Source organism: Callospermophilus lateralis, chromosome 17, assembly GCF_048772815.1.
Source record: "Callospermophilus lateralis isolate mCalLat2 chromosome 17, mCalLat2.hap1, whole genome shotgun sequence".
Classification (NCBI taxonomy): Eukaryota; Metazoa; Chordata; class Mammalia; order Rodentia; family Sciuridae; genus Callospermophilus; species Callospermophilus lateralis.
Window position 1 is genome coordinate 36,754,065 of NC_135321.1, and position 12,529 is coordinate 36,766,593.

General features: G+C 33.3%; 1 protein-coding gene across 5 annotated transcripts in view; it reads left to right on the forward strand.

The window, feature by feature from the left end:
- The window catches only part of Nol4 (nucleolar protein 4), a 310,075-nt gene that overhangs the window by 95,604 nt on the left and 201,942 nt on the right, over positions 1-12,529 (forward strand). For all 5 annotated transcript variants that reach the window (XM_076836802.2, XM_076836804.2, XM_076836803.2 and 2 more), the window contains one exon: positions 5,385-5,517. In XM_076836802.2, the coding sequence (XP_076692917.1) occupies positions 5,385-5,517 (133 nt within the window). The remainder of the gene's footprint in view (positions 1-5,384; positions 5,518-12,529) is intronic.

A 12,529-nucleotide genomic window follows, 5' to 3' on the forward strand; every position in this document is an offset into this window, starting at 1 on the left:
TGAACTAATAAAACTTTCCATGATGATAAAACTAGTTCAGAGAAGATCAGATATTTGAACTAAATTTACCTGACTTCAGAGCCCAACATCTGCCTCACCTATTGCACATAGATTTTAAATTATTACCAAGGATTTATTGTTTTGAAATCAGTTAATGTAAATAGAATGATATTGGCATATCATAAAGGAGAAAGAGTAGATGGTTTTCAGCTGTCAGTTGCTGTGTAACATCCCCAAAACTTAGTGGCTTTAATGCAACCATAAATGATTATTGTTTATTATTCTGTGAGTTAAGAATTCTGACTGGATTCACTTAGAGATTTCTTTTGGCACCCATGGCATAAATGAAGGCTTTTCCTTAATTAAACTCAATTGGCAGATGAACTAACCTAAATGGTCCAAGAAAGTTTCCCGTAAATATCTGATTCCTAAATTCTCCTCTACATAATCTCTCTCTATTTATCTAGCTGGTATGGGACTTCCTCAAGGTATCTTGACCCCAGGGTGGTCAGATTTTTTCCATGGCAGCTAACTCCCAAGAGACAGGAAGTAGAAACTTCCTGGTTTTCTAGATCTATCATAACATCACTTCTGACACATTCTTTTGGCTAAAAATTAAAAACAAAAATAACAAAGCCAGCTTACTTTTAAGGAAAGGGGGGAATTGAGACTGACTTTTGACCTAATGTAATGGCATCAGTGTACAGTGACGGAAAGAGTTAATGAAGCTATCCTTGCAGACTATCTACTACAATGGTCATAAATCATGCAAAAACCAACTTCCTATGTTTGCCAAAATAAATTGTTAATGAATTAACTTACTTGGAGTTATCACACTGAGAAAGATTTTTTGAAATACAGTATCCAGTTGACTTTCTTAGAAACTGTTGATGAGAGTTGCAATTAAAACAAACTTTCTGGAGAAGAGTTTGACAATAATTGTTAATTTTTTTTTTTTAAATAGCCAAGTACAATGGTGCATGTCTGTAATCCTAGTGGCTTGGGAGGCTTAGGCAGAAGGATCATGTGTTCAAAGCCAGCCTCAGCAAAAAGCGAGATGCTAACCAATTCAGTGAGACCCGATCTCTAAATAAAATACAAAATAGGGCTGAGGATGTGGCTCAGTGGTCGAGGGCCCCTGAGTTCAATCAATCCCTGGTATCCCCCCACCTCAAAATTTTAAATATATTTATATGCTTTGACTAGAAATTTATACAAAGAAATGTCAAATACCAAACCATTCATGTTTTAGGTTTATGCATTTCTAATAATGCTTGGATGTATTTTCAAGATCTACCACTGAAGAATTGCTAAATTTGTACTGCTAAATATAGTAGTCTTTACATGTGAATGTTTAAATTTAATTGAGACTTAATCAAAATTAGTTAAAGCAAAGAATTCAGTTTTTAAGTAACACTGACCACATTTTAGTATTTACTAGCTACATATGGCTAGTAGTTCCCTTTTTGACTAGAGCATACTATAGAGCATTTCCAGCATCACAGAATATTTTCTGGAAGAGCATTGGTCAAATAATCAGTATTAGAGACATCCAGGACTTTTTGAACTACATGTTGTAGGAACCCAACCAAGATTCTAGTTCCAGGTCTGAAGTGTGAGACATGGAGATTTGAATTTGTAACAAACTATACACACATGCACAATAAAATTTGAAGTAGTGTATTTCATACCAATGTTAATAATATAGACTTTAATTTGACTTGAGCATAAGTAAATGAAAAAACAACTCCAGAAAGATGAGATTGATGGGGATGATTTTCAAGCACTCTTATGAAAAATCCTAAATGATTAATTCAGTCACACATTATTTAGTAAAACAATGGCTACAAATTTATGAGCAGAGAAATGGCATGTTCAGAAATGGGAAAATCAATTTGCCTATACGTGTAAGGTTGGACTGGTGTGGGAGAAATTGGAGGTGGGTAGGATAATTAGGGATCTATTAGTATGTGGTTCAGCAAAGGGAAAGTGAGATTTTGAACCAATCAGGACAATAGCAATGAGAGTCAGTGGTACTATGGTCCAGACTCCTTAGAAGCAAAATCTGGAACTTGGAACTGCAGTGAAACATGGAGCTTATCAGATGTCTCCGTTTCCAGCAACTTCTCAAAAGAGACAGAAGCATAATAATAAAAATTTTAAACATAAGTAAGTACATTTTTTAAAAGGACAGAAAATTATTATACTAAAATATTTGTTTTGATTTTTCTGAAACTAAATTTCAGGGAGACAATTACTATGGTAGCTGACCATGGTTTTCTTAGAAACCTTCCCTAGCTGCTTCCCTAGAAATAATGATTAGCATTATTTCTATGTTGATGAAAAACCCAAATCTGATATTTCATAAAACTTTGCTACCTTTTTATTAAAAGAGAATAATTTAATTGATGAATAATTGGAATGGAACTTACAGAATGAACACTTGCACTTCATTGAATTAAAGCTCTTCATAAAAGAGCATAGCAATTGATATTTAAATAAGGAGAACTATGACAAGTGGATTTTATTTCATAGGTCATAATTGAGGGAAATATTTAAGATGTTCTCAATCATTAAGTTGTTTGTGATAATAAATATTTTAAAATTTCTGATTTCTTTGAAGAACAAAAGTATAGAACAGTACATTTGGTTACATAACACTTTAATCTCCTGTTCAAATTTCTTTAAAAGTGTGCTGACAAGAGTGTCATTTAAGTGGTGATAAAATGTTTATTGATTATCTATAATGTGCTATAACAGTTTGTTCAACCATTTCATAGAATTTGACTTGAATCTGAATGTCTAACTCTTCTTTACACATACACACAGACACACACATTCTCACATACATATGCATTTTTCACACATATAAATGCTATGAAAGCAGGTTATATGTGATCATCTTTTTGTGGCATAGTAAGAATTATTTATAAAGACTGTTAATGTGGAACACAAAAGAAGTTAGAAACACATTTTCTCTTTTTTATTATCGGATTATAATTATGCATAATGGATTCATTATGTCATATTCATGCATGCATGTAACATAATTTGATTATCTTATTCCCCAGTACCTTCCCTTTCTCTCTTCTCCTCCCTCTCCCTGATTTGCTTGCTGTACTCTACCGATCTCCCTTTTATTATTTTTATTTTAATTATTGTATGATATATATATATGGTATTGTTCACCTTTACTATGCTACTAAAATTTATTTTATTGTATTGTATATGTTCATATATTATATGTGCATCTTATTCTACTCTAAAATTTGTTACATATTCTGCATAGCAGTATCATAAAATTATATTGTGCTTATTTTGTGCCTGACATAATTCTATTTTAAATATACCCTCAATCCTCATATAACCCTAGTGATTAGTACAACTATTATTTCCACTGTATGGGTAGAGAAATGGAGGAACCGAAAGGTAACTTGCTCAAGGTAAAACATCTAATATGTGGCAGAGCATGGGCTGAAATCCAGGAAGTTTGGTTCCTGGAGAATATCCTCTAAAATACTATAGTAGCACAGACACTATGTATACTGTATGTAAAGAATAACTGTATAGGTATGTACATGAATATGGTAATACTGATTACTTTGAAGTCCACATTAGAGTCTCTTATTTTTCTTTTCTTATATATATGTGTGTGTGTATGTATATACACATTATATAAAAATGTGTATATACAATCTTATGAAATATATACCCACCTCCAATTTCTCCCACACCAGTCCTATCTTACACAAATTAATAGGCAAATTAATTTTCCATTTCTGAACATGCCATTTTTCTGCTCATAAATTTGTATCCATTGTTTTACTAAATAATGTGTGACTGAATTAATCTTATAGGATTTTTCATAAGATTGTATATATATATATATATATATATATATATATATATATATATATATATATATATAAATCAATCACAGATACACTTTGGATTTTCTTAGAATTGTGAAAAACAATGTACTAAGAGAAAGTTCATGTCACCAGACGTCTATGTGACAGATTGCCCAAAGGTCTCCCAAGGTAGCATTTCCTTACTGAATTAATGAAGAGCCAGTGCTACTCAGTAAACCTAGGCACAGTCAGACCTTTGGTGAAGAATTGGCATCAAAATCACCTGGGCCTGACCTATGAACCTATGAAGGCCAGTTTATTAGTCTACTAGAACTCTCCTGCCCCCTAACAATGGCAGCTTCTTTGCTGATACCAGCATGTTATTTTTTGAAACCAAGCTAACTCTTCCTATTCAAAGAAGCTGTTTCCTCAAGTCCAGGTGACTTCATATGAGTCTTGTTCTGATATGTAGCAGGGACAGTTATTTAACTTCTTTGTGCTTCAAGTTCTTCATTAATAGAATTGTGTGAATCATAGTTCCTAGCTTACAGGTTGTGCTGATGATTGAGTGAGCAGATGGGAAGAACAGTGTCTGCAAAAAAAAATTGCAATACTCACATTGCAGCTGCTAATTATTAATGTTAAACTTTCAGTTCAAACATTTACAAATTAAAGTCTAGCTTGGTGATTTTGAGGAAACATTTACATTTGACCCAGCTTTCTTAGCACTCCCTGCTCTTTAAGCACATCGTTTATCAAAAAATTGGTTCTCCAAGGAGTTTGCTTTGGTGAAATGACTAAAGCAAAATATCCTAGATTTAGTTCAAGTTAATATTTTGTAGGTTTTTATTGAATTTGTCATTTGGTGAAATGACCTTTTGGTAATTAAGCCATTTTGTGAACTGATTTTCCTAAATGAATCTTGCACAAGTTTACTTAGAACTCATGTTTTATGGTTGTAGTGCAATTTATATTCACTTATAAGCAAAGATTGATGATACATCAAGATTGCCTTGCTATATGTCAAATGCAGATTTTGACTCTAGACATGTGTATTTGTCTATTATCAGACTCAATCTTGTTTGCCAGTGAAAATTTTTATGAAAACTTTCCTACTTCATTTTAAGATTTGTGTTCATAATATTTTATCAAGTCATTTTGTTTTTAATAAAAGCTTATATTTCTCTTTATGTCATATTTTATGGTTGACATTTTTGGGAGGTATTTGCTGAAAAAATTCATTCTTTAACTCCTCAGGCTATTTTCCAAATTACATTCTCCCTAAACATTATTTTATCTTTAAAATATGCATGTGCATACATATATTGTTTGAATATTCACCAGTCTTAAAATTGCTTGAAAGAAGAAATCACTTTATTGTTATTTCAATCACCTATTAGCATGAATATACTTTACTGAGTTCTGTAAAAGCTTATTACTGGATAACCTCTAATTGACCATGTAGATAAAATGGTCATTGTTTGAATGTAGTATATTTTATGACACTTGATGTTATTTTAAAACCATTTTCAGGATGAAAGTTCAATAGAAAGTGATGAATTTGACATGAGTGACTCAACACGGATGTCAGCTGTGAACTCTGATCTTAGCTCCAATCTTGAGGAAAGAATGCAAAGTCCCCAGACTCTTCATGGTCAGCAAGATGGTAAGCCTTTCAAATTGAAAAAACAAATAAAACAACAAAAACCAACAGTGAGTCAGAATCTATTAAAATGATAATCCCCTCTTAACTCTTGTGTCCATTTTTTAAAAATTTGGTTTCCATGGGGACATTTTTCTCTATACTCAGGTTATGTCATCCACTCTATTATTTTTAGATTTAAGTACTTGTTCAAACCTAAAGTGTTAGACTGATTTATAAAAATATATCAGTTATAAAATCTAAGCATACCCATGTCTTGGTCCCTGAATTTAAAATGTCTTTTGTTGATGCAGTTTGGATTTCTATAATATTTTTCCAGCTTTGGATTCTTAGAACATCATTTTCTGACTGAATTAAAAGTTTAAAATGATTAAAAGCTTCATTTGGGTGTTTTTCACTTACCTAAAAGACCAGTTGCAATTAAAAACACTGGAAGATATTTTGCTATCATTTGAGCTACCTTAATGCAAAGGAAAGGAAAGAAAATACTGTGAACTCCTATTGCTGAGTCTGTTGAAGATGCTTAAACCATCCTACTATTCTTACTATGAAGAAAACTGAATAATGTAGACAAAGTTGAGATGGTATTTAATGCTTTAGGCCTGAAAGTTTTTTAAGATCTCTGACAACTATTATTGTAGATTTTTTTCTTTGGAAATATTAGCTTATATATGGAAGTAAATGTACATTATTTGGGTAATCATGGATGAAAAAAACCAAAGGTGATAAATAGAATGAAATTGACCAATTTTGTTCAAAATTAGTTTATTATTTCTATAATTAGCAAGTTTATATGAACTTTTTGACTGCTTAGTTTTGTGCCTACAGCTGGAGTTAGGGGGATGAACCTAACTTGTTTTCTTTGGAATTTTATTTAAAAATGCAAAAAATAGCTGTATTTCTAGCTGCTTTTTAAATTCTGTCTATGTTGGCAAAGCTTAAGATTTCTCCAGATTTAAGGATACAAAAAAGGAGGACTTTTGTTTTTCTCATTTTAAATGATATTAAACAATGTTGATGTCTTGTTGGCATGAGATATGAGAAAAGAAGAACATTGATTATCAGTGACTTTAAAATCATGGGTTGTTTTGCTAAACAGTAAAATAGCTATTGCAGTATGAAGTTCTTCTGGTTTAGATAAAAATTCTCTCTTTTTTTTCTTAAAAATATGAGTACACATTCCTTGGAATTTTTTTGCCCCCAACACTGGGGACTGAACCTAGGGACACTTAACCACTGAATTACACCTCAAGTCCTTTTTATTTTATTTTTTTATTTTGAGTCAGAGTCTTGCTAAATTGCTTAAGGCCTTGCTAAATTGCTGAGGCTGGCCTCAAACTGTGAGTCCCTGGGATTACTGCCACACCCAGCAGGGTGAAAAAAAAAATCCCTGATTCAGGAGAAAGAAACAAAATTGCAAGCGAAAACTCAATGAAAAGTGGGAAAAAACATCTAATATGTAAGGAAAAGGTCAGGCCTAGACTGGAGAATAAACAACCAGATATGTTTGTTTCTTAGAGTTTTTTTTTAAATGATGATTATATATCACCAGTTTCATAGAATAACTAAAATATTAATATATATCACTTTATTCAAATATTTTTATGTGTTTCACTTATTTATATTCTCATCATTTTTAGTCTATTATTTGGAGAATTTACATACATGTCTCCCACCACCAAAACTCATTGTTTTCTTGATTGGAATTGCCAGTCATGGACCTTTGGCTTGTGCACAACTGGTGTGATCAATTTCTGTATTGATTTTAATAAGATGCAGTGGAATAACTTCAGAATTACCCTTAGGGGAAGGCACCTTGTCATGATACATTGATGTATGCTTTGAGGTAAGAACATATCTGGTTGTTTCTTCTCCAGTCTGGGCCTGACCTTTTCCTTACATATTGGATGTTTTTCCTTCTTTTCATTGAGTTTTCTCTTGCAATTTTGTTTCTTTCTCCTGAATCAGGGATTTTTTTTTTTTCATCCTGCTAGTTTATTAAAATAAGTGCACAAACATGACTTCCTAAAAAACCTTCAAGGATACTGTCTTTGTCTATGCTGCTGAAACAAAATACCTGACACTGGGCAATTCTTAAAGAAGAGAAATTTATTTCTCCCAGTACTGGAAGCTGAAAGTCCAAGACACAAGACACCGGGCAGGTTGAGTCTGGACAGAGCTCAGTTTCCACCTGCAGTATGGCAGCTTGCTGTTGACTCCTCCAGAGTGTGAGGAATCTGTCCTCGAAGGGTGGAAAGGATGGGGTGGGGCAAGAGGGGTGGGCAAGAAAGGTACATTCCTTCTGACAAGTCTTTTGAAAGAGTACTTAATTCCACACATAAACATGGAACCCTCATGACCCAATCAATTTCTAAAGACCACACCTCTTAAAATGGTTGAATTGGGGAAACTTTCAACATGAATTTGGAAACAAAAAATCATTAAAACCATGGTCCATCCCATTGTGCTGCTTAATTTATTGCCTCTATCACCTACACCACCCCCACAATATACTTTACAGGGAAACTCACTGTCTTTCATCTCACTTCCTCATCTCTACTCTTTTGGGCTCATCTCAGTAGTGTTCATCTCAGGTAGGTATTCATCCTTGCCAACCCTCTTCACTGTTCTCAAGGGGACCACCAGCAGGCTTTGTGTTGCTAATTCATGGGTTGACCCTTGGTTCTCATCTCCCCTAGCACTGATATTTAAGGGAACCACCCCTTTGATTCCTGGTGAGCTTACTTTCTCAGTTATCTCCTGCTTTTCTATATCTTAGCCTGTGGATGTCAGAGTGCACTCCTTAACTCTCTCCCTACCTTCTCTGCCTAGGAGGTCACATCTAATCTTGTCACTTTCAGTAATAGTCACTGAATCAAAAATTCAGTTCCCTAAATCCCAACATCTTCATAGCACTCAGAACTATCTCTATCAACCGATTTCCTAATTGCCAGTATTTTTAGAGGACTACTATATGAAACAGTTTTTTCTGACTGATTTGCTGTTTCTCTTTGAGATAAATCTGTTAACTAATGGGTCTTCTCATGCTTTTCTTTTCATTTGCTCCATTTCAGATAATTCTTAAATGTTCTGTTATTTAAATGATTCAAATATAACTTTCAACCATAATGATTTGTAACAGTTTTGTATATTTTTCTTTTCTTTCTTCTTTCCTATAACAACGCTCTCTTAAGTAACTCATATTGCCAAACTACTGTATAATCCTTAATTTCTCTGTGTACATACACAAACACAGAGTCAATATGTATATACTCAGATGATTTTTGTCATCATTGTTTTATGAGAGTAACTCATGTATCTTGCTTTGTTCTTCCTATCTTTCCTCTCAGAGTTAAGAGATGTATATATAACAGTAAGCAGGAAAAAAAAAATAGAAAAGACACAGACTTTTCCCTCATGTAGCACATAATCTAAAGGAATAAAAATAGGTCATCTAACCAGTGTGAGAAAATTTCTCCTTCTAGAAAATTATGAATTCATAGTAATAAAACTTTTAAGTATATTTTCTCAGATTAGTGGGGACTTTGGATGCTAGCCTCGGTTGGCAAGAGTGTATTGCTTTGTTGAGGACAGTATGCATTATTTTGGGGGGGAGCAAGGTATAGACTTATGATGACCAAATTTTAAGTAAGCATGGCAAATGTGGCCTCAATCTAGAGTAGTGTGGGCCACGGTTTCTCAACCTTGGCACAATTGACTCATAACTCTTTTTCTGGGATGGGGGAATTTTTCTGTTAATTATAAGATATTTACCAGAATCATGGCTTATATCACGGCTTGATAGACGCTCCTTCCCTCCAGCTGTGGCAACTACAGCATCTTCAGATACTGTGAATGTCCCCTGATGGGTCAAATTTAAGAAAACCTGGTGAGGCAGGAAATAGCAGTTACGAATAAGTCAGAAGATGGAAATGGAAGAGAAACAATGAAGAGAAGTTTAAAAGTAAATGATGGAGAAAAGTCTAGTGTTGCCCAATAGACTTTTGCAAAGATAGATGTCCCATGATTGAATTGTCCAATGAATGGACAGTCACTATTCAGATTGTGACTAATGAGTCCTTGAAATATGGTTAGCATGACTGAGGAACTATTTAAAATTACATCATTTAAATTAATATTAATGTGATTTTTAAGTAGCCACCTGTGACTGGTAGCTACTCTATCAGACAGGGTAGATCTAGAGTTTTATTTTATTTTGACTAGTAGTTAAATGCCTTTCTCTGCAACCATAAATCATATATTTAAGTCCAAATTTGGGGGTAAATTATAGGAGAAACTCCATTTTAATATAATTGGATGAAACTGCAGTTTGAACAATATAAAATTTTAAAGGTTAAATTAAAATGTTCTATTTTCTTTAAAATTAAGTGATTTATTTTAAAAATATGTTGAAATAGGATATTGTGAGTTTTTAAAATTCTCCCTAGTAATTATAACATAAGCAGGTTAGTGATATCTTTTTGGGGTACCATATAAAATGGAGAGTAAAAAAAAATTTTTTTTTCAGTTTTTGTTTCACTGTGGTCATTAAGCATATGCATTCTATTCATGAATGCCAAAGGATATATATATGTATGTATGTATGTATATATATATGTATGATATATATGCTATGTGTTTCCAGAAAAGGGAAAAAAACATCAAGTAAATGCCTTGCCCCAAGCTGGATAATAGGTAAAGTTTTTTTGTTTTTTGTTTTTTTTTTTAGAGAGAGAGAGTGAGAGAATCTTTTTAAAAAAATATTTATTTTTAGTTTTCGGCAGGCACAACATCTTTGTTTGTATGTGGTGCTGAGGATCGAACCCGGGCCGCACGCATGCCAGGCGAGCATGCTACAGCTTGGGCCACATCCCCAGCCCCGTTAAAGGTTTTTTTTTTTTTTTTTTTTTTTTTTTAAAGATATAAAGGATGAAAGATTGGTAGTGAGAATAATGTTTCAAGATTTAGCTCCTTTTACTTATTTGAAGTTTCCCAACTCAATAAGAAATAATCATAAGAAAAAAAAAACACACAGAAACTCCAATATATGCACAGAAAGTATTTTACTCTCATCTTTGACTTAGAGGAATATATGTGAAACTGTTTTAAAATGTTAATAGGATTTTAAAATAATGTCTTGAGGTTAGAATCATTTAAAGGTGCTATCTACATTTGATTTACTCTTAAAGCACAACATCCTCAAAGGTGTTGTGGGGTCTGAGGAGCTTATTCTAAGGGCAGCATTGCTACACATTGTCTGTGGCTCTCAGAATTCCAAAAAAACTCTCCAGACCTGAAATCCAGAGCAACCTGTATTCACGTATTTACCAATTTTAAGTGCATATGTTCTGCCTTTTCTTTAAATGGATTAGGGATAAAAAAGATTGCCACTTAAGCTACCCTTTGAATCTCAGATCCCAGAAATTAGGGAGAGTATAGTGAAAAAGGTATTCTCCTAATTGTTTAGTTATTATGAATGTCTATCATCTACAAACAGATAATTTATTGATTATTTATTGTCTAATGGTTTTTTAAAAATTATTTATGAGAATTTTATGGTTATACATAGTAACTGTGTTCATCCCAACATACTCATACATGCAAAGAAATCAATTTCAGTTCATGATTACTCCTTTTCCCACCCCCTTTTCCTTTCCATCACCTAGATGCCTCCCCTTTTTCTTCTTCTAGTCTAATAGACTTCTTTCACTCATCTATTAATTTATATTTGATTGGTTTCTTATATAATCTTCTTATTCCCACCCCCTTTCCTTTATTTTACTCTAGCTTCAGCATAGGAGAGAAAACATTTTATCTCTGAGTTTCTGAGTTTGACTAATTTCCCTTATCATGATATTCCCCATTTCCTTCCATTTATAGCAAAGGTCATGATTTCATTCTTTATAATGGCTGAACTCGTGTGTGTGTGTGTGTGTGTGTGTGTGTGTGTGTGTGTGCACGCACACACACCACAATTTTTTAATCTATTCATCTATTGACAGACATCTGAGTTGCTTCCATAATTTAGCTATTATGGAATGTGCTGTTGTAAACATTGATGTGGCTGTTTTTTGTAGTATGCCAATATTTAGATATTTGGGTAAAATAAACCAGTGGTAGGATATAGCAGGGTTATATGGTGATTTTATCCCTAATTTTTTGAGGAATCTCTATACTGCTTTCCAGAGTGGTTGCATTAGAACTGCAATTCCACCAATAATGTGCAAGTGTACCTTTTACCCTACAACCTCGACAGCATTTATTGTTGTTTGTATTCTTGATCACTGTCATTCTGATTGGAGTGAGATGAAATCTTTGTTAGTTTTGATTTGCATTGCCCTGATTGTAGAAGTGTTGAACATTGTTTCATGTATTTATTAGCCTTTTGTGTTTCTTCTACTGAGAAATTTTTGTTTAGTTCTTTTGCCCATTTATTGGTTGGGTTATTTGGTTTTTTGATGCTAAGTTTTTTGAGTTCTTTGTATATTCTCAATATTAATCCCATATCAGAGGATTAGTGGGCCATGATTTTTTCTCATTCTGTAGGTTCTCTCTTCTTGCTCCTAATTGTTTCCTTAGTTGTGCAGAAACTGTCAAACAATGTCATCCCAATTATTGATTGTTGGTTTTATTTCTTGTGCTTTGGGAGTCTTGTTAAGGAAGTTGGTGCCAGAAGCACCTGTCTCATGGAATATAGACCCTCTGTCATCTTCTAGAAATTGTAACGTTTCTGGTCTATAATTCTTAAGTCTTTGACCCATTAGATTTGAGTTTTGTGCAGGGTGAAAGGGAGGAGTCTAATTTCATTTTCCTACAGAGTTATTCACTTTTTCCAGCACCATTTATTAAAAGGCTACCTTTTCCCCCAAGATATATTTGTGGCACCTTTGTCAGATTGTAGACGGCTGTAGGTTTGTGATTTGTCTCTATGTCTTCCATTCCATTGGTCTAGTTTGGTGTTAATACTATGCTGATTTTGCTACTTACTTACAGCTCTGTAATATAATTTGAGATT